Source organism: Galeopterus variegatus, unplaced genomic scaffold (assembly GCF_000696425.1).
Source record: "Galeopterus variegatus unplaced genomic scaffold, G_variegatus-3.0.2 Scaffold1753, whole genome shotgun sequence".
In the NCBI taxonomy this organism is placed as follows: domain Eukaryota; kingdom Metazoa; phylum Chordata; class Mammalia; order Dermoptera; family Cynocephalidae; genus Galeopterus; species Galeopterus variegatus.
The window spans coordinates 292,674-316,631 of record NW_007727864.1 but is presented as its reverse complement, the minus strand read 5'-3'; the positions used below and the strand labels follow the sequence as shown (position 1 = coordinate 316,631).

The following is a 23,958-nucleotide window of genomic DNA, read 5'->3' as shown; positions in this document are numbered from 1 at the left end:
AATTTCCTGGGGCAAAGATATTTAATATAGTAACTATACTTTATATTTAACATTAATACAGTGCCAGGCACTGTCTTAAGTGCTTTACATGTATTAACACATTCATCATCACCACAGACCTATGAGATAGATTATTTTTTATCCCCATATTACAGATGACACTGAGACAAAGCAGTAAGCAATTTTTCCAAAGTTATACTAAGAGTAAGTGGTGGAGCTGATGAACAATTAATTAGCTGCTTGATACTACCCAAAGTGATCTACAGATTCAATGCAATCCCTATCAAAATGCCAATGGCATGCCTCACAAAAATAGAAAAAAACAATGCTAACATTTGTATGAAACAACAAGACTCTGAATAACCGAATCAATATTAAAGAACAAAATAGGTGGATGCATCACATTACTTGACTTCAAAACATACTAAGAGGATATAGTGACCAAAACAGCATGGAACTTTCATAAAAACAGACACGGAGACTAATGGAACAGAGTAAAGAGCTCAGATAAATCCATGCACCTACAAACAACTGATTTTTGAAAGGTGCCAAGAACATATGATGGGAAAAAGACAAATGGTGTTGGATAAATTGGTTATCTACCAGCAGAAGAATGAAACTGGATCCCTGTCTTTTACCATATATAAAAATCAGCTCAAAATGGATTAAAGACTTAAAAGTAAAATTGAAATTAAGAAACAACCAGAAGAAAACATGGGGAAAATGTTTCATGATATTGAATTGGGCAAGGATTCTTTGGACAAGACTTCAAAAGCATAGGCATCAAAAGCAAAAATAGACAAATAGGATTATATCAAACAAAAAATCTTGTTCATAGCAAAGGAAACAACAGCGTCAAAACACAACCTACAGAATGGGGGGAAATATTTGCAAACTGTACATCTTACAAGGGGTTAATATGCAGAATACATAAGGAACTCAAATAACTCAATAGAAAAAACTAGGAAGAGGTTGGTCAACAGTACAAAATTACAATAAGGAAAAATGAGTTCTGGTGTGCTATTGCACAGTAGGGTGACTATAGTCAACAAGAAGGTATTGTGCATCTCAAGACAGCTAGAAGGATTTTGAATGTTCCCACACAAAAAATGAGAAATGTTTGAGGTGATGGGTGTGCTAATTGTCCTAATTGGATCATTACATAATGTACACATGCATTGAAATACCACATTGTATACATGTACTGAAATATCACCACATAAATACGTACAATTATTATTTATCAATCAAAAATAAAATTTTAAAAAGTATTCTCTGTTATGGAGTTCATGAAAAGTAATGTTGAATTGCTCAAAAAGCTTAATTTGTTTCAATTTTTATGTTTATGTTTTGCTAAAACTGTATTTTTTAGCCAAACTTCTTTTGAATGCATGTCCATGTTTACTCTGTTCCTCTGTTCATTCCTATGTTGCATGAATGTTTGTAGCTTGTCATTATTACTGCAATCTCTGAGCAGAAATCCATACGCCATGTAGGTCTTGAAATCTTAAATGCTTTCTTGTTATGTTTGTATTAATAATAATTGCACACAATACAAATTACACAAAATGTAGAAAATTTCTGATAAGAATAACTACTACCACTGATGTGCCAAACTCTTCTAAAGGAATCAAGTTGTATTTCATTTGAGCAGTGTCCATGTAAAAACTCCATTAAAAACAAGCATTCTTTCTCCTTTCACACTGAAGCTTATCCCTGTAGGTAGACTGAATACAATCACAACAATGTATGGACTTGGGCAACCCAAATCCAAGAACTACCTGTGTACTGGTGCAGCACTTGGATTAACTCCTGGAAGCGGCGGCCCTTAGAGCTGAGTTTGAACATTATGTCATTGTGATGCAAGAAACTGTACACCCGGTAAAAGATGATTTTGCCCATTTCAAATGTTGCTTTTATAAAAGGATTATGGGTGCTAGAAGAGAAAGTTGGGACAATGTGTTAATAAATAACTTAAACAATGGTAAGCAAATATCTCTTTTTCTTTCCTGTCGCTGACCTGTTGATCTGGCAGTTGGTCTCCTGGCTGAAAGCACATTTCATGATTGTGTCTAAAGCCATCAAGTTGATGTGCTCAAAAACGTCTATGGTTGTGTCCTTAGTGCTGCAGATCTTCTCCCACTTATCCTGGCACAGGAGGTCAAGAGCAACATCGTCATCATCATCAAACTGTCTTTATTTAAAATAAGGGCCCCTTCCCTGGCCCTGCCCTTATGATCTAAGGGAGACAACCCTGACCCAGCAGGAACCAAAGGTCTCATGAATAAATAAGCCTCATGCTTACTCTGGGCATGCAGAAGGGGAACATGCACACAGCTGAGTGAGAAAGAGCAGGGAGCAAACTGCATTTCTAGTAAATGGCTGAGGTGAGGATCTGTGCCCTTTTAATTATTACTGTAGCTCTGCTTTCAGACAGACCACAGTTTAATAAAACAGACAATCTCTGATACAAGACCCATGATTACAAGAGTTTCACCAGGGCTTCCTCCGTCTTCATCCCCAACTTGCTAGAAATGCCACCACTACTCTCGACCACCATAACTGCACTTAAAGTTAACTTGGAACATATTCAAACACATTTTAAATTCAGAAATGGGGGACAGAGGGAAGCTGTGAAGAGGAGTGGCTGCAGGCAGCTGGCTCCCAGCCAAGCGCAGCCTGTGCCCACTTGACTTCCTCACAAAAAAAGATCTTCTAGCACTGCCTGAAATGCTTTGCCTGCCTTTTTAAAACTGTCACAAAGTCCCAAGTTGAAAATGTATTTGTCATAATAAGCACTCTTTGTGTACAAATACAAATAAAATTTAGTTCAGTCCACCCTGTATTTGTTGAGCTCCTACAGGCATAAGCTAGGTGCTAAAGAATTGGAGACCTTGAATAAAAGGCAAAGAGAGTTTTAAAACTTCTGTTGAAGAGTCAATTGTTTCAGTCAGATAAATTTCAGTAGAATTATACAAGTTCTACTGAGTAGAAATGGTGAGTTTGTAAGAACTGAGTGCTAGAAATGGTGAGTTTCTAAGAACCAAGTGGAAGGGTGAGGTTCAGAGCTTGAGGCACACTTCAGCATGGGGTAGAAGTGTGAGAGGAATCTCAGGAAAATGTGGGACTAAGAAATGAGGAGACAGAAGTGACTGCTAGAAATAGAGATAAACTCAAATACAACCACAGGCAAATCTGAGATTGTGCTGAAAGCTGAACAGCACCAGAGGCAGAACAGGACTCCCTTTTCCTTCTCTAGCCTGTGCCTTGCTGTCTCTAGCCCACAGGAATTTTCCTCTACAATATCCTCCTGTCCCTTTGGAAGGTGCAGGTCAGCTTCTAGTGATCCTCCACTGCCTACAAGAGAAAACAAATCTGCAGCCTTGATATAGACACTTATCCTGTGCTTGGGCATTAGGCAAGTCCATTCCAACCTCCAAACTTTGTTCATGCTGACTCAGTCTGCCTAGATTCTCTCATCCATATTATCTACATACTCAATTCCAGCTCATATTTCATGTTAAATCTGAGTCTTCTCTGAATCTGATGCTGGCTTCCTTACCTGCCACCTAGAGCACTTCCTGTCTGAATCTCACTACTTGGTTCTTGGTTTACTGCCTTAGCATCTCAAAATATACCTAAGACAAAGGACGTGATCTTTTTTTTTGTTGTTGTTGTTGGTATTACCCAAATACCATAACAAAGGCTTACATAGACCACCTATTGCTCAGTAAATACTTGTACATTGATTAATTTCTAGAAATCATTGACTTTTGACTTTTCACTACCCACTAGATGCCTACTGCAGCCCCTGTTGGGAGCATTTTGCAATGCACCAGAGCACTTTCCCCCTTCACTTACCAGCATCATGTTCACAGACTGGGCCATCACCTTGATATATGTTTTCAGGATGTTAAAATGGAAGGCAGGAGTTAGTAGGCGACGGTGCTGGAACCACTTGGGCCCTTCTAGACTCAATAATCCTTTTCCTTGAGAAATAAAAGACACAGACATTCATGCCATTTTATTAGTTGAGATGAAGAAGAGGAGATGAGGAACACAGACAGCATAGAGTGACTGTGGCCCACAGGTAGTCGTGAAACAGTGGAAAATCATATGTTATGATGGAGGTGAGTTTTGATGCTTACATCTGGGATGGATGTATTTAACATGATGAGAAAGAGTTTTAAAGTCAAAGTTTCAAAGCCAGTTAATATGAGAGTGCTAATCCTGAAATCACCAATTACTACCTATGTAGTAATTGAGCGAGTTACTTAACCTACCTGAGGCTTGGTTTTTCAACAATGAAGCATGACAGTAAAAACCTACTTCACTGTGTTGCTGTGCAGATGAAATGAGGATTCATACTTAAGATACCTAACCTACTCCCTAGCTTACAGTAAAGCACAAAAAAGAAATTCATCTCCTCTCCACTCCCAACCAATCCATAAAATATACTGTGAACATAAATTCACAAGGAACTAGACAAGAGTGTCCACTCTGTCCCCAGATATTCTCTCCTTGACCCCTGGTCTCTGTATGATACAAGGTGGAAACACTGATCAAGGCTAATGTGTCACAATCTTCTATTCCCAGAATAGGCAGTAAGGATTTGACTTTAAAAGAACTTTAAAGCTTATTAATAACTGACAATATTCTCTGAGTGCTTACAACATGCCAGGCTCTGATGCATCATCTGGAGCTGGTGCAGTGCTGGCCATTACATAAGTGATGAAAATATGTGTCATTTAATCCCACAATAGCCCAGCAGTGTGACTCTCACCCTCATTTTCAAAGATGAGGAAACTGAGGCATAGAGAGATTAAATGACTTCCCCAAGATTACATTAATCTAGTCCATGGGGGTGGGGAGCAGGATCCAAATCTAAATGGTTCTGAATTAAAGGCTCTATTCTTTCATTTAATTCCTTCCTTTCCTAATACAAATACCACTTGTAACACTGAAAAGTCAATAAGCAGCAAATGAACTTCAGAGCAGTGGGGCCAATATTCATTTAGATATCCTTCGTAATTAAAAAGCAATGTCCAAGCAAAACAAAGCAATGGCAGTAAACACAATGCCTAGAAGGGCTCCATATGCCAGTGAACAAACTGGTGTATAAATAGATTTGTAAAACTTATTCACGAGACATCAATAGCTTATTAATGGAGAGGCTAAGGGGAGAGGTTCCTTTATTCAGAGTAGGTTTCATTATTTTAAAACACTGCAGTTTAAAGTATAGTAAGAATTTAAAAAATGGAAACTGCTAGCAAAAATATTTAGAACACCTAAACACGATATATCACATCATGTCAACTCAGGTTTGACACACCTTGTAGTGGGGAGCTTGTGTATTTTCCAGGATTTTAGGATTTCAGTGGTGGTACAACAGGAAACAGTTCTGATATGATTATCATTTTTTTTCCCTTTTTTTTGTCTTTTTTTTTTACCAACCGGTAATGGGATCGCAACCCTCGGTGTTGCGCCCGCACTGCGCTCAGCCAGTGAGTGGGAACCGGTCTCCACATGGGATCCGAACCCTCAGCAGGAGCGCCGCCGCACTCCCAAGCAGCGCACTCTCCAGTGCGCCACCGGGCCAGCCCTACAAATACCAATTATTATGATTAAAGAGCTGCTTAATTTATCTGCTCACAAAATATTGCCAAACTGTATTTTAGAGCATAATTTTACTGATTTGCATATGGAATTAAAGAAATTCCAAAAAGAAGAAAAAATCCAAGGAAACAAGAAAGAAGAAAAGTTAAAAAAAAAAAAAAAAAAGAAAGAAAAAAAGAAAAAAGAATAGGAATGGCCAGGCTTTAGGAGAGAAATGGATGAGGAAGCTTTCTCACAAGTTCTGTTGACCTTAGAGCTCCCCTTTGACCTTCCCCTTAGATAGCTTTCAGAATAATTCTACCTTACTTTTAATGCTTTTGGATTTAGATTTGAATTTCTCAAGAATAGTCTACTATGAAAAGAGGACTTCAAGCAAGAGTGGGTTACATCTCTCATTTGCAAATACATACCAATACCCGGAATTAAGAACTTGTACACATACTGGGACTTGGGATCTGCAGAGTCAAGCAGAGGAAACAAAAGACAGCATTAGAGAGAGCCTTCGAAACCAGTTAGTCAGTGAGGGTTTCCTTCATTCGGCTGCACTACCCTCAAATAGTGAGCAAAAGGGAGCCCAGGGCTCACTCCCCGCAATTCTTGGGTACACAAACCGAGATTCATCCCTTGTTTACATTTCCTCCCACAGAAACAGATTGCCTGTTGTTGCAAAGTTTCCAGAACAGGAGTTGGGACAACATGTATGCTTTTTCATAGGCAAATTAACTATTAGAGCAGGGGCTGCAGACACCGAGTAGTGGAGCATGAATGCCTCTTGGTTTTCCTGTGAAGCCTAACGTAGAGGCGTTTAATAGCTCTTGTCCTTAGGAGGTGACCATGAGACACATCAGACCAGGGGGACTGGGAAACATGGAGACGTTCAGGGAAAGGTCGTTTTCTTTTATTAGGTTTTATTAAGGGTGATGGATACAATGGCACAGGAAAGATTAGAATACGAGACCCTCATTTTACAAAGTTGACAAAACAAAAACTAGACGTTTGGTGTTGTGTTGAGATAAGCCACAATGGATTGGGTAGGGAGGTAGATGACCAATGCCACAGAAGGGTACATAGTTGAGAAGTACGCAGAAAAGAAAACTAAAATTTGGATCACAGTCAAGAGGTTTACTGGTAAATTGATGATTTAGCATTAGGGTTTACATACTGAAGCCACAGAGGCAGAACTACTTCTGATTTCCCCTGAAGACTTGCGCTCGAGACAGGAGGTGGGTGTGGGCTGTGTTGCTGACGCTGAAGTCACAAAACCAAAAAAGGCAAAGGAAGCCCATGGCGAGTTTGGTAATGCCAGCTGGGCTTTAAGGTACACTGACTTCAGAGGACCCATGGAGTTCTGAACTAGACAAGGGACTGGGGAGGACATGGGAATCCCCTTCGGTACAGGTAGGAAACTTGTTACCTTGCCATGCATGCTCCAGTGTCTCTTAAAGGCCTAACATTAATCTTTGCTTCAGAATTCTGGGTCTTTTGCATTTCACTCCTAGGTGGATTAGATCCCTGAGATTTGCCCATTTTCTTACCTGTTCGGCTCAGAAATGTCTTTGCATAGTCTGGGTCGTAGATAAAGAAAAATGCATTAAAGGGCCCAATCCAGCAAGGGAAGGCATAAGGATATTTTTCAACAACTTCCTCAAGCTTCTCCATTTTATCCTCCTGAAGAAACTGCAGGGAAAAAAGTAAAGAAAATTAGAGAACCAGCCAGGCTGGAACGTCTCCTCTTACAGACACAATCTGAGTTCAGGGCCTGGATAAGGTTGCACAGACAGAGGAGCCTGACCCCTTTTCTGGAAGTGAGTGCACATGCTTTCTTAGAGATTTCTAAGCTTGGGAGATAATTTTCTAAACAAGGTACTGTATTTACCTTCTCAATAGAGGTATATGTTGTACCCCTAGACCAAGTCACTGTGGAATGACATATACAGTGAGCTATTTTACCAATACAGTGTGAAGTTTGCTGAGTCACACTGTTACCTGCCAATATCACACACTTAGATGAGGACTGGGGTCTGCAGGCCAAAAGAGATGTCTTTTCTATGTGGAGGCAGTTAGTCAATTGGACATGACCCACCATCCAGCTCACCATCCTTCTCCCTGTTTCTCTCTCTAATCATTGGTCATTGATTCTTTCTCACGACTTAGTAGTAAATGCTTCTTTCTAAATACTGCCTATTCTATCTATGAGGAAAATCTAATTATTTTCCCCTACAACAGTAGAATGCCCATTTATACAGAGAGAATCTTAAAAGATACAAGAGAAAAGTGTCAAGTCACCTATAAGGGAGCCCCTATCTGACTAAGAGCAGACTTCTCAGCAGAAACTCTACAGTCCAGAAGAAATAGGGCCAGAAATATAGGCCAGAACAAAATGGGATGATATATTCAAAATACTAAAAGAAAAAAACTGCCAGCCAAGAATACTGTATCCAGCAAGGCTATCCTTCAGAAATGAGGGAAAAGTAGTGTATCTTCCAGACAAAAACTGTGGGAGTTCACCACCAAATGAACAGCCCTACAAAAATCCTCAAGGGAGTCCTGCATCTGGAATCTGAAACACAATAATCACTACCACGAATACATAGGAAAGAACAAAACCCACGGGTAGAACAAAAATGCAAATGAGAAAGACAAAGAAACTAATTCTTACCACCACTAAAAGCCATAGTGACCATGTAATGACACACCTGTGCTATTTCTGATTTTAGTAATTTCAATCTTCTCTCCTTTTTTTTTTTTTTTTGGTCTGTCTAGATAAAGGTTTACAAATTTTGTTGATATTTTTAAAGAATCAACTTATGGTTTTGTTGATTTTCTCTATCGTTTTTTAATTCTCTATTTCACATATTTCTGCTGTAATCTTTGTTATGTCCTACTGATATTTGCTTTTGGTTTAGTTTGCTCTACTTTTTCTATTTTCTTAAGGTAGAAGTTTATATTACTGATTTGAGATTTTTCTTATGTTTAATATAGGCATTTACAAGAACAAATTTTCTTCTAAGCACTGCATGTGCTCTGAATCCAATAAATTTTGATATGTTGCACTTTGACCTTTATCTCAAAGTACTCTCTATTTTCCCTGTGATTTTTCTTTTTACCCATTGTTTGTTTCCTTTTTGTCTTTTTTTCGTGACCGGTAACGGGATCGCAACCCTCAGTGTCACGCCCATACCGCGACCGGCAACGGGATCGCAACCCTCGGTGTCGCGCCCGCACGGCACTTAACCAGTGAGCGGACCAGTCTCTATATGGGATCCGAACCCTCGGCGGGAGGGCCGCCACGCTCGCAAGCACCGCACTCTACCGAGTGCGCCACCGGGCTGGCCCTACCCATTGTTTGTTTAAGAGAGTGTTTAATTTCCACACATTTGTGAGTTTTCTAAACTTCCTTCTGTTATTGTGGTCAGAGAACATGTTTTCTACAATCATAGTCTTTTCTTTTTTAAAGCAAAAATTTAAACAAAAAAAGGTCATGGACATATTTCCAGTATCGTTCAATTTTATTTTTCCATGAACTTTTTGAAGTACCCTTGTGTTTATATTCTGTTTTATTGATTTTCTATGCAATTTATGTTGCTTAACTTAGATATCTAATTTCTGTTCTTGATTTCTTTTTATTAAGTGGACTTGACTTGATTAGAGATTGATTTGCCTTTGAAAACTTTATTCATCTTCCTCTGTTGAAATTAATTTAACATTTGCATGCTTTTGGAAGACTTTAGATAGTTATTTCAAATAACTGTAGAGATTATAAAATAAAATATGCAAATTTTAATAAGTTTTACATCTCCAGTTTTTGTGAAAATTAGAAGCCCTACTTTCTACAGAGTATTTTGTTATTCATCTGTTATTCAGCTTATGTATCCGTAGATGAACAAATAAGTGTACATATCCTTGTTATATTTTTAAAAATGCTCCTGAATGATATATGGATCCAAGAAGAAATTAAACGGGAAATCACAAAATTTCTTGAAACTAATGAAAATAAAGACACATCATGCCAAAACCTGTGGAATGCTGCAAAGGCAGTACTAAGACGGAAGTTTATTGCAATAAACTCTTACATCAAAAGAACAGAGAGATTTCAAATAAACAACCTAATGCTACACCCCAAAGAACCAGAAAAACAAGAAATATTCAACCCCAAAATTAGTAGATGGAAAGAAATATTTAAGATAAGAGGAGAACTAAATGAAATAGAAGCCCCCCAAAAGATCAACAAAACAAAAAGTTGGTTTTTGAGAACATAAACAAAATATGCTAACTAAAAAAAGAAGACCCCAAAAACAAAAATGAAAAAGAAGATGTTATAATCAATACCACAGAAATACAAAGAATTAATAGAGACTACTATCATAAACAACTGTATGCCAACAAATTTGAAAACCTGGAGGAAGTGGATAAATTTATTGACACATACAAACTACCAATACTCAACCAAGAAGAAGTGAAAAACCTAAACAGACCAATAACAAGCAATGAGATTGAATCAGTAATCAGTAGTCTCCCAACAAAGAAAAGCCCAGGACCGATGGCTTTACTGCTGAATCCTACCAAACCTTTAAAGAGGAATTAACACAAATTCTATTTAAACTATTCGGAAATATTGAAACAGAGGCCATTCTCCCAGACTCATTTTATGGTACCAGCATCACCCTGATACCAGAATCAGACAAAGGTACAACAACAACAACAAAACTATAGGCTAATATCTTTGATGAACGTAGACACAAAAATCCTCAATAAAATATAACCAAATAGAATACAGCAACACATCAAAAAAATTATACACTTGTCAAGTGGGATTCATCTCAGGGATGCAAGGATAGATCAACATACGCAAGTCAGTAAGTGTGATACACCACATCAACAAACTCAAGGGCAAAAACCATATGATCATCTCAATAGATGAAGAAAAAGCACTTGACAAAATTCACCATTTCATGATAAAAACTCAGCAAATTGGGTACAGAAAGAAAGTATCTCAACAAAATAAAAGCCATATATGAAAACCCACTGCCAGTATCATCCTGAATGAGGAAAAGCTGAAGGGTTTTCCCTTGAAAACAGGAACACGACAAGGATGCCCACTCTCACCACTCCTATTTAATATAGTATTAGAAGTACTAGCCCAAGCAGTCAGGCAAGAGAAGACTGTAAATTAGTCCGGCCACTATGAAAAACAGTATGGAGTTTTCTCAAACAGCTACAGATAGATCTACCATACGATCCAGCAATCCCACTTCTAGTATACACCCAAAGGAATGGAAATCATCATGTTGAAGGGATACGTGCCCTCTCATGTTCATAGCAGCTCTATTTGCAATAGCCAAGATATGGAACCAACCCAAATGTCCATCAATGGATGACTGGATAAGGAAAATGTGGTATATATACACTATGGAATACTACTCAGCCATAAAAAAAAAAAAGAATGAAATTCTGTCATTCTCAGCAACATGAATGAACTTGGAGAAAATCTGTTAAGCGAAATAAGCCAGGCACAGAGGGATAAATACCACATGTCCTCACTCATAAGTGGAAGCTAAGAGAAAAAGAAGAAAGGAAAGAAAGACCACAGTGGTGTGTTGGATGTGCAGAGGGAGAGAACATACCCAGGGTTTCTGGTGGGTATGGGTTAGGGGAGCAGGGGTAGGAAGATTGGGAAGTTTGGATGGCGAGCATGGAAAATAATTGCAATTTGTGGTAATGGGCATGCTGGTAGGATTAATTTGATCATAACATCTTGGGCACAGGTGGTGACAGTCAGCTTTATACCCCATAAATATGCATAATTAATAAAAGAAAAGAAAGAGAACCCAGATTGAAAAAGATGAAGTGAAATTGTCCCTGTTTGCATATGACATAATCCTATATATAGAAAATCCTAAAGCCTCTACAAAAAAACTCTTAAGAGTTGATAAATGACAACTTTCAGTAAAATTGTAGGATACAAAATCAACACTCAAATATTGGTAGTGTTTTTATACTCTGACAACAGAGTAGCAGAAAAAGAAATCAAGAAAGCTAGCCCATTTACAATAGCCATACACAAAAAATACCTAAAAATAAATTTAACCAAGGAGGTGAAAGATCTCTATAATAAGAACTATAAATCACTGTTGAAAGAAATTAAAGAGGATACAAAAAGATGGAAAGATATTCCATGCTCTTGGACTGGAAGAATTAACATTGTGAAAATGTCTATACTACCCAAGGTGATCTACAGATTAAGTGCAATCTCCATCAAAATACCAGTTATATTCTTCACAGAAATAGAAAAAAAAAACCCTAACATTCACATGCAACAACAAAAAATAGCCAAAGCAGTCCAGAGCAAAAAAAAATAAAGATGGAGGTATAACACTCCCTGACTTCAAACTATGCTACAAAGCTATAGTAGCCCAAACAGCATGGTACTGTCATAAAAACAGACACTTGAACCAATGGAATAGAATAGAGAGCCCAGAAATCAGCCCACAAACTTACAGCCAACTGATCTTCTACGAGGGCACCAAGAACCTACATTGTGGAAAAGGCTGCCTCTACAATAAATAGTGCTAGGAATACTGGACATTCACATGTGGGAGAATGAAAGCAGACCCGTACCTCTTGCCATATACCAAAATCAACTCAAAATGGATTGAAGACTTAAATGTAAAACCTGAAACTATAAAACTCTTAAAAGAAATCATAGGAAAAACAGTTAAGGAAGTAAGAAGAGGCAGACATTAAGAATATGACCCAAGGGCCAAGCCCGTGGCGCACTCGGGAGAGTGCGGCGCTGGGAGCGCAGTAGCGCTCCCGCCACGGGTTCGGATCCTATATAGGGATGACCGGTGCACTCACAGCGCTCACTGGCTGAGGGCGGTGCAGCCAGTCTCAAAAAGGACACACACAAAAAAAGAATATGACCCAAGAAGCACAGGCAACTAAAGGAAAAATAAACAAATGGGATTATATCAAACTAAAACATTCTGCGCAGCAAAAGAAACAACAGAATGAAAAGACAACCTACAGAGTGGGAGAAAATATATGCAAACTATTCATCTGACAAAGGGTTCGTATTCAAAATATACAAGGAATTAAAACAACTTAGTAAAAAAACAAATGACCTGATTAAAAAATGGGCGAAGGAGCTAAATAGGCATTTCTCAAAGGAAGATAGATATACAAATGGCCAATAGACCCATGATAAAATGCTTAACTTCATTCAGCATCAGGGAAATGCAAATCAAAACCACACTGAGATATCATCTCACCCCAGCTAGACTGGCTGTTATCAAAGTGACAGAGAATAACAAATGCTGGTGAAGGTGCAGAGAAAAGGGAACCCTCCTACACTGTTGGTGGGACAGTAAATTGGTGCAGCCATTATGGAAAATGGTATGGAGATGCCTCGAACAACTACAGATAGAACTGCCATATGATCTAGCAATTCCACTGCTGAAAATAAACCCAAAGGAATGGAAATCATGATGTCAAAGGGATACCTGCATCCCCATGTTTATCACAGCTCTATTTACAATAGCTAAGACTTGAAAGCAACCTAAATGTCCATCATCAGACAAGTGGATAAGGAAAATGTGGTATATATACACTATAGAATAGCACTCTGCCATAAAAAAGAATGAAATACTGCCATTTGTGGCAACATGGATGAAATTAAGAAAATCATATTAAATGAAATAAGCCATGCACAGAAAGGGAAATACTGCATATCTTCACTCATAAGTGGGAGCTGAAAAAGAAAGAAAGATACAAAAATCACAATAATACATTGAACTTTCAAAAGGAGAGAACAGAACTGAGGTTACCAAAAATGGAAAAGGTGGGAGGTAGAGTAGGGGGTAAGGGAGGAATTGATAAAGGGACAAGAAAAATGATTACATCATATAAAGTTGAATATACTAATTATCCTGATTTGAGCATCACATATTCAACTCCCTACCCCAAAATATGTACAATCAACATTTTACAACAAAAAATAAATAGAAATATAAGAAAGGTGAGATCTTCTCCCTCATGGAAATTATATCCTAATATGAGTATTGATTGCTTAGGTCAAAAATTGTCACGGACACCCCCAGCCACATGAAAATATTTGGTCACACTTTTAGTGACTCCCAACTAAACAAAAAGGATAGAAAGCTATTGTGAATTCTGTAATATATATAAGTTAATTTACACTTCTTCATCCCCATAGCAGCATCTAAATACATTGGGAAATAGGTACTACACATATATTGGGAACATTATTCAGAAATGTTCAGAAAATGCATAGTGCCCCCATGATAGTAATAGCTAATATTTATTAAGCACTGCTGTGATTTAGGTGCTGCTTAGTGCTTTCCATGTTTTATGTTATTTAATATTTACATCAGGAACCCTGTGAAGCAGATACAATTACAATTCCCATTTTACAGATGAAGAAATTGAGCCTTAGAGACTAAGTTAAATAATCTTTCAAAGATTGTAAAGCTGGCAACCAGTAGCAAGGACTCAAATTTAGGTTTAACTCTGGAGCCCAAGTGCTTTGCTATGTAGCTACACAGGTTTTTCCTGCATTGCATCCAAGTACACACACACACACACACACACACACACACACACACACACACACACACACCCCTGTACATACATTGTAGGTTTCACATACTGGCTGGGATTCATTGACTTACTAAAAAAATAGCAAACCACGTGGCCTATTCTATACAGTCAATAGATCTTTGAATAAATGAATTTATTTAGCACCTAATATATTTGTGCATTCAGGAAATGTTTATTGAGCTACTACTGTGCAGCAGAAATTGTCCAAGCACTGGGTTTATAGTTGTGAACAAGGACCTTCCCCTCACAGATTTTATATTAGTTGTAGGTAGATAATAAACCAACAAGCTAAAGAGTACACAATGTGGTGTCAGAGAGTAATAAATGCCAAGATAATAAAAACAGCATTAGGGAATAGAGAGTACTGGAGGCCTATTTTAGTTTGAGTGGTCTGGGCAGGCCTCTCTCAGGAGATAACATTTGCTCAATAGCTTGAATAAAGTTCAGGGAGAGCATTCTAACCATAGATGATCCTGTTCAAAGTTCTCAGGGAAGAATATGATTGTTACGTTTCAGGAATAGTGAGAAGACCAGTGTGACCAGAAGAGAGCAAGAAATGAAATTTCCTGTCTTGCAGGGACCTTTCCCACCACACACCTTTTCCTTTTGGAATGTTATGAGTATACTTAAAATGTTACTGTCTGTGTAAAATAGTTCCATCCTTTTCTTGTGACTTTCTGAGTGGTGCATTGAAAGGAACCTGACCTGGGTTAATGGGCAGGGTTGGTAATGTTAGCTTGATATGTCAACCATCTCAAATCTATAGTGCCCTCTCAAAAACATGAAAAATAATTTAATTACAATGAAGAGAGAATATGAGCTATAAAACACTATGAATGCAATAAATAATCTGTAATAAAATTAAAACACAATAGTACCAGAAAGAATAAAACACTCAGGAATAATTTAACCAAAAAAACCCGCAAAACTTATACTCTTAAAACTACAAAACATTGTTAAAAAAGTTAGAGGAGACTTAAATAAATGGAAAGACATCCCATGTTCATGGATTGAAAGACTTAATATTGTTAAGAGGGCAGTACTCCCCAAATTAACCTATAGTTTCAGTGAAATTCCTATGAGAATCCCAGCTGATTTCTTTGTAGAAATTGGCAGGTTGATCCTGAAATTCTCATACAAACTCAAGGATCCAGAACGGCCAAAATAATTTTGAAAAAGAACAAAGCAGGAAGACACACTTCCTGATTTCAAAGCTTACCACAAAGCAACAGTAATTAAAGCAGTGTGGTACTGGCATAACAATAAATATATAGGTAAATGGAACAGAATTGAAAATTCAGAAATAGACCTTCATGTTTATGGTCAATTGATTTTTTTTTTTTTTTTTTGTCTTTTTCGTGACTGGTAAGGGGATCGCAACCCTAGGCTTGGTGTTGCCCACACCGCGCTCAGCCAGTGAGCGCACCGGCCATTTCTATATAGGATCCGAACCCGTGGCGGGAGCGTCACTGTGCTCCTAGCGCTGCACTCTCCCGAGTGCACCACGGGGTCGGCCCAATGGTCAATTGATTTTGACAAGGGTGCCAAAATGATTCAATGGGGACAGAATAGTCTTTTCAACAAATGGTACTGGGACAACTGCATATCCTCAGGCAAAACAATGAAGTTGGATCACTACCCCACAAAATATACAAAAAGTAACACAAAATTGATCAAAGACCTAAATGTAAGAGCTAAAACTACAAAACTCTTAGAAGAAAACATAGGATTTGACAACAGGTTCTGAGATATGACAGCAAAAGTGAAAAACACAAAAGAAAAAATAGATAAATTGGACTTCATTAAAATTAAAAACTTTTGTGCTCCAAATGACACTACTGAGAAAGTGAAAACACAAGTTGTGAGAATATATTTGAAAATCATATATCTGTACCTAGAATATATGAAATACTCATAACTGGAATACATGAAAAAAAATTACAAGTGGGCAAGTGATCTGGATAGACATTTTTCCAAAGAAGATATACAAGTGGCCAACATGAAAAAATGTTCAATATCATAAGCCATCAGGAAAATACAAATCAAAACCACAATGAGATAACACTTTATATCTACTAGGGTGGTTGTAATAAAAAAAGGCAGATAATAACAAGAATTGAAAAGCATGTAGAGAATTGGAGACTTCATACACTGCTGGCAGGAATGTAAAATAGTTGTCACTTAGAAAAACAGTCTGGCAGATCCTCAAAAAGTTAAACATAAAGTTATCATTTAACCCAGCAATTCCACTCCTAGGTATGTATGTATGTATGTATGTATGTATGTATGTATGTATGTATGTATACACCCCCCCACACACAAATTTCCTAGAGTAGTAAAACCAAATGCCCATACAAAAGCTTGCTCACAAATATTCATATTTTTCCTGACAGTCAAAAAGTGGATGGGCCGGCCTGGTAGCGCACTGCTACAGTGCGCTGCTTGGGAGCGTGGCGGCGCTCCCGCCGAGGGTTCAGATCCCACATACAGACCGGTTCCCGCTCACTGGCTGAGCGAGGTGTGGGAGCAACACCGAGGGTTGCGATCCCGTTGCCGGTCCCAGTCCGGTCCGGGCGCAACACTGAGGGTTGCGATCCATTGCCAGACACGAAAAAAGACAAAAAGGAAAAAAAAAAAAAAGGGGAAAGAACCCAAATGTCCATCAAGTGATGAATGGATAAAGAAAAAGTGGCATAAGGTGGAATATTATTTAGCTATAAAAAGGAATGAAGTACTAACACATGCTGCAGTATGGATGAACCTTGAAAACTTCGTGCTAAATGAAAGATGCAATCACAAAACAATATGTTGATTCCATTTACATGAAATATGCAGAATAGGCAAATTTTAGAGACAGAAAGTAGATTAATGATTGCCTATGGGCGGGGAGGGGGACTTATGTAGTGATAGCTAGAGGATATAGGTTTTCACATGTGTAGTTTTTTTTGAGGTGACAAAAATGTTCTAAAATTGACTGCAGTTATGGTTGCATAACTCTGTGAATATACTAAAAATAATTTAATTGGACTTTTTAAATGGGTGTATTGTATGATGTATAAATCATATCTCGATAAAACTGTTAAAAACTACAATGAAGCAATCTTTTACCAGATGATAGAATATAGCATTGGTTTCAGTGAAGAATGGGATTTGTTTTAACAGTGGACTGGTATGTGACTGAAAGCCAAACCGAAGAGCATAGACAGAACAGAAAAAAGGAAGATACAGAATACCAGGTACTGGGGGCATGGAGCTAAGACAGGTTTCTGCCTGACATTGTAGTGGTCACAGTCTACTGGTAGAACTTAGGTTTCATTTAACAAACACTTATATAGCACTTACTGCCTGCCAGACATGGTTTTAGTTCTTTCCAAATATTCAACAGGTTTATCCTCTGAACAATCAGTGATACATCAGTAATTACATAACATGTAAATAGGCTAATTATTTCAAGTAGAAGACAAAAATTTTCAGACTGTATTAAATAACTATATACTGCTGACAGAAGGCACATCTAAATATAAAGGCTCAACAAGTTTAAAAATAAAGGACAGAAAAAATATGCCATTAAATACTAGCAAAAGAAATCTGCTAAAGTATCAGAAAAAGTAAACTATAAGGCAAGAAATCTTGCTAGATATAAACAAGGACATTTTATAAGTAAAAAGGGTTAGTCTACCAAGAAGATATCATAATTTAAAAGATGTATGTACAATATACTATAGCTCGAAAATTGATAAAGCAAAAGTGGACATTAGAACTAAAAGAATAAAGAAATTCACAATCAGAGTGGAAGACTTAACACAGTACTACTCATAGCATGATCCACAGACCAGTCCATAATGAGATAATTACAGAAATTGAGCGTAAGTGTTTAGAAAATTTTGTAGCAACCTGACATTATTGTAATTTCTTACTATTTTTCATCAGTGTAAAAGTCTACACCAGATTGGAGGTAACTGGTTCTTCACCACAGATGGCTTGAGAAGCATTGCTTTAACCCATCACTCTCAGTAGCTGGTAGAACAGATTTGTTGGGCCACTTTCAGTTTTTCCTACTCATGATTGACTGCTCCTTCTTAATTCCAGATTCTGGAAGGCATGGGGATGGAAATCAAACTCTGGTGAGAAAAAGAGTAAATAGAAGTTGAGAATGAGAAGTTTAGAAAAAGTCAATTAGGTCGAATGAAAAAAATGTTAACATATAGAGCAGTAACTTAAAGAGGTGGCAGTTTAAAGAAAGAGCTGGTTCAACCCCAGGTCTCTTCCCTCTTCCCATGCAACAATCCCTTAAGTTTCACAAGAGATCAGAGGTTAATCTTCTAGAGAAACTAAACCAGGTGGCTTTGGGACTAAAAAAACCCCAAGCATTGTGAGGGCAAGTGTGAAGCACTGGACTAAAAATAGGGGATTAGGTGAAGGATTGCCTAACACGTGATTAGATTTTCTAGCTCCCTTTCTTTCCCTGCTTCCAGAATGCCAGCAGTCACCTGGCATCTTCCTAAGTAGAAGAAAGGCAGAATCTTCCCTAAGAAACAGAAGAAAGATACATATCTCAGGTCATCCAACAGGTTTGCTATCAGAACGCTCTCCACAAAAGTTCTCACTGTGTGTGCAAGACTTCCAAACATCCTTAGTGCTCCACTCAACAGCACTTGCATTTTGAGGCTTTCCCTCTTCCTATTCTTGGGAACTGACACTATGTGAGCTAGGCCAGGCTTGCCAGCTAGTCTGTTGATAGAAAATGGAACAGGTGGAAGAGAACCAAAGCACTCAAAATGGCAGCCAACCTTTACTTAACCCAGCAGCTAATCGCAGGTGCCCAGCCAAAGTCAACTGATCCTAACCTAGAACCGAAAAACCTCATAGCCTAGCCCAGCCCAGACTGCCGACCCACAGAATCATGGGCTAAGTAAATGTTGTTGTCTTAAGCCACTAAGTTTTAGTGTGGTGTTTTTATGTGTCATAAGGCAATTGATGTAAGAACAACTGGATAATAAGACAGAGCTCTTGGAAATTAAAATTATGACAGCCAGATTTTTTTAAAACATGTTTTCAGTAGAAATTATAGGAAGATAAAACCAAACAGCAAAGATTTTTTAAATATAGGGATTCAATCCAGTAGGTCCAATATCCACCCGATAGGGGTCCCAGAAAGAGAGAAGAGAAAAATTGAGAGGCGGAAGGAAAAGAGAAGGAAATATCAAAGAAATTGTAGTATTCACTGTTGGGGGATTGTCTATAACTCTCCATCCTTACCACTTTAGTGCACACCATAACCTGCACCTGCATTTATTAACCTGAGGGCTTTCCCTGGCCACTGGAGCCTGCTTTGCTGCCTGCATAACAGGCCAGAAATGCTGGGGATTTAACACCTACCTCACCCCCCACCCTCCAGGAGCAGCCTTACACTAATGACTGACAGGAGCTGGTTTAAAAATACCCCAGTTCCCTTATTCTTCAGGTGGGATAACTCTAAGGAATATACACTGGCTAATAGAGTCCCCCAATGGGATTAAACTCATTATCCATAGTAATTACTTGCTTGAGAACAACCCTGTTGTCTGTCCTCCCATTTCTATCTCACTCCCCAATCTTCTACCTAAGTTTCCTGGTGCCATCCCCAAAATAAACTACTTGCTTTTGAATCCTTGTCTCACAGTCTTATTCTGGGGAAACCTAAATTAAGACAAAAATTAAACATAAAAAAACTCATGAACATGAGTTTCCACATTGAAAAGATTGTCTACCAAGTGTCAGGCACAATAAATGAAAAAGCGTCACACCTAGGCACATCATAATTAAATTTCAGAACACCAGAGGCAAAGAGAAGACCTTAAAACTCTACAAAGATGGAGAGAAAAAGGATACATCATAAGGATGAAGAGTTAGGATCAGGACACCGAAAGCACAGGAAATAAAAGCAAAAATTAAAAAGTGGAATTATGTTAAACTGAAAAACTTTTTTAGAGCAAAGGAAATAATCAACAGAATGAAAAGGCAGCCTCCAGATTAGGAGAAAATAACTGCAAACCACATGAGGGGTCTTCAAAAAGTTCATGGAAAGATTTATATTTTCTTTTAATTCTATTTTTCTGCAAACTTTTTGAAGTATCTTTGTATATCTGATAAGGGTTAAATATCCAAAAAATATAAGGAACTCATACAACTCTATAGCAAAAAACAAATAACCCAATTAAAAAATGGGCAAAGGACCTGAATAGATATTTCTCCAAAGAAGACACACTAACGGCCAACAGGTATATGAAAAGGTGGTCAACCTCACTAATCAACAGGGAAATGTAAGTCAAAACCACAATGAGATACCATCTCATACTTATTAGGGTGGCTTTTATCAAAAAGATAAGAAATAAGAAGTGTTGGCTAAGGTATGGAGAAAAGGGAACCCTTGTACACTATTAGTGGGAATGTAAATTGGTGCAGCCATTATGGAAAACAATATGGACATTGCTCAAAAAATTAAAAATAAAACTACCATATAACCCAGAAAAAATTAAAAATAGAACTACCATATAACCCTCTTCTGGATATATACCCAAAGTAAAGGAAACCACCACCCTGTTAAGATATCTACACCTCCATGTTTATTGCAGTATTATTTACAAGAGCCAAGATGTGAAATCATCCTAAGTGTCCATCAACAGACAAATGGCTAAAAAATTGTGGGATACATGTTATTAGATATAGAACATTATATGTAGAATATTATTCAGGCTTAAAAAGTTGCCATTTGTGACAACACAGATGAACATGTAGTATATTATGCCAAGTGAAATAAGCCAAACATAGGAAAGAAATACCACATAATCTCACTTATACGTGCAGTCTTAAAAAAAATTGAATACATAGAAACATAGACTAAAATCTTTGAGGAGGGGCACGTGGCAGAGGGGAAGGAATATGTAGGTCAAAGTGTACAAAGTTGAAGTTATATAGGATGAGTAAGTCTAGAGATCTAAGGTATAACATGAGTACTGTATTTAATAATGTTATATTATATAGAGTTTGCCAAGAGAGTAGATTTTATTCACTCTTACCACAGGTGGAGAAAAAAAGGAAAGGAAAAAAGAAAGGTAGCTATATGAGATGATAGATATGTAGATTTGCTTGGCTGTAGAAATCACTTCACTATGTATATGTACATGAAGATAAGTATATCAAAACTTCATGTTGTACACCTTAAATAAATACAACAAAACAGAGTAAGAAAGTATCCAAATTTTCAACAGCCATCCCCAAAGCTAAAGACAATGAAACAATGTTTTCAAAATTCTGAGATTAAACAATTTCCAAAGTAGAATTCTACACCCAGCCAAACTATCATTCGAAGTTTGAAATCAGAATAAATTTACAGCCATTCAGGAGCTCAAAAAATTCACCTGACATTCCTTCTCTTATTCCCAAGAAACTGCATATAAAATAATTAAATAAATCAGAAACAGAAGAAGACCTAGTATTATCCAGGAGACAAGAGAAATGATGCAGGCCAGCATCAACGGGAACTCATGGAACATCTGTGTACCAGGCCTAAAGAGTAACCAGTCCAGATTGGAACAGGAGGAAAGGTCTGTGGAAAAAATGCCTCCACAAAAGTATATGGACAGATTTATTATTTGGTATTTTTGAATATTTAAAAATATTATTGAGATGTGTTTGACACATCTATTAAAGCATGTTGAAAAATAGTGATAGATATTGAAAAACTAAGCAGATGAGGAAAGGAGGAAGTTAACACCAGGGGGCTGGGAGGAAAGCTGTATGAGAAAAGGAACAAAATCAAAGGGGACCATTTAGATCAGCAGTAAATAAGATTTACATAATCAAAATAATATAAATACTAATTTTTCTATTTAACCAAAAAATACAATGTAACTACATTGGCATAGTGGAAGGTGAACTGTAAGTGATGACCTGTCATAGAGAAGTTCATAGCGGGATGTCTAAAATTATTAAAGTAATAAATGCAATACAGTAATATTATTTTACAAGTAAAATTTTAAATACCAGGAGATACAGATAAAAAAGTTGAAAGTGGCTGCTTTAGGGAAGAAGGACTAGAAAGTGCAGCAAGGACGGGAACACCCTCCCTATAAGATTCTGCTCAGCCCTTCCCAACTTCTTTCCTGTCCTGGACTGAAATATATACTTTCCTCCAAGATTCTCTTCCTCACAGGCCTCTATCAAAGCACTCATTACCCTGTATTTTCATTTTCTCTTTGTGGCCTAAGTGCGCACCTGCCTTGGGTCCTTTGAGGGCTGGGACTCATCTTTCTCTTTGTAATCCTAGTACCTATCACACAACTGCCACTCAAAGTTGGTTGCATGAATGAAAAAATGAACCTGGGGTGGGAGTAGATCTAGAGAACAGGAGAGACCCAAATGTAACGGTCTCCCTCTACTTTACAAATTTCAGTCAATCGATATTTCTTGAGTGGTTAGCTGGGGCTGCTCCCTACTTCATGAGAATCTTAGGAAAAGCAAGTATTCTCTGGTTAGAATGGACTAAGGGTGCCAACTGCTGTGTTCGATTTTGCATATTTTCAAAAAAATAAAAATGTATTATTAAAAATTAAAAAGTATTATTAAGAAGTATTATGTAGAATGACATACTATTTTTTAAGCAATACATGTGGAGGCTTTTTACAATGCAGCCCATAAATGTAAGAGATTGGTGAAGCAATTAGAGACAGACCTGAGTTACACCTCGCTTTCTTTTTCAACATCCAGGCTACTTAAGTAGTTTCCTCCCAGTCCCCAAAGCTTCCTCCCTCACTAAAGAGCCCTTTCCCTGTAGCGCTGCGGTTCAGCGAGTCTCTAGAGTGATGTGAAGCTGCTGAGAGCCACAGGCTGGGCCCCGTAGGTCTGTGCAGGAGGGAGGCTCGGGAGGCAGGGAAGGCAGCAGCCTCCGCACAGCCCGCCGGTCTCCTCTGCAGCCTCCGCCTCCGCCCCTCCCTTGCATCTACCTTCTGGTGCCCGTGGAACCAGTGGGTGGGGGGCGCGGGGAAGGCGCGCAGGTCCCGCAGCAGCCGCTGCCTCCGCAGGTAGAGCTTGATGGCCTGCAGCAGCCCCAGGGCCAGGCCGAACGCGAACGCCAGGTAAAAGGGCCGCGTCCAGTGCGCCTCCAGCCACGAGGACTCCATCGCCGTGCGCAGCGCCGGCTGCGCGCGGTCTCGGGCGGTCGGGGCGAGGGTGCGCTTTCTCTAGCCCAGAGCTGGCGGGGGTCGCCCAGCCTACAGCCTCGCTGAGCCCTCCACGAAGCTCCCTGTTCCCGGGGGAGGAGGAGGAGGAGCAGAGGGAGGGGCGGCTCAGGCCGGGCAAGAGGAGGCAGGCGTGGTCCTGGATTTCCACCCCTTGTCAACTGCTGCCCGCTTTCACTCACGCAGACTTCTTATACCCGCCTGGAGTGTCATATGTGAAGCGTGACAGTTCGTAATCACGGAAGAGCTGAATGTAGATTTTTGAAATAATGCCAAAGCTGAGGCCATTGCTTTTCTTCTTTGTCATAAATAAATAATAAACTGCTATGCAAAAAGACCTTTCCAGCTCTGGAATTCTATCAAAACCCTCAGGGGCTTGGGTGGGGGGAGGTGTATGATCATTATACTTATACGGTGTGGCCTGCCCAACGGCGTGCTGGTAGATGTTTTACACGATATACCTACGTCCACCATGGGCTATCTCAAGTTGCCAGTACCGGGGCAC

At 38.6% G+C, this 23,958-nt stretch overlaps 1 protein-coding gene across 1 annotated transcript in view; it reads right to left on the bottom strand.

Annotated features, from left to right (window-relative positions):
• The window catches only part of LOC103595376 (cytochrome P450 4X1), a 51,788-nt gene extending 28,392 nt beyond the window's left edge, over window positions 1-23,396 (bottom strand). The window contains exons 1-6 of the mRNA XM_008578760.1: window positions 23,220-23,396; window positions 7,152-7,293; window positions 6,027-6,071; window positions 3,862-3,989; window positions 2,021-2,148; window positions 1,782-1,936 (exon numbers count right to left, since the gene is read on the bottom strand). Coding sequence (XP_008576982.1) covers window positions 1,782-1,936; window positions 2,021-2,148; window positions 3,862-3,989; window positions 6,027-6,071; window positions 7,152-7,293; window positions 23,220-23,396 — 775 coding nt within the window. The remainder of the gene's footprint in view (window positions 1-1,781; window positions 1,937-2,020; window positions 2,149-3,861; window positions 3,990-6,026; window positions 6,072-7,151; window positions 7,294-23,219) is intronic.
• Window positions 23,397-23,958: the final 562 nt, after the last annotated feature.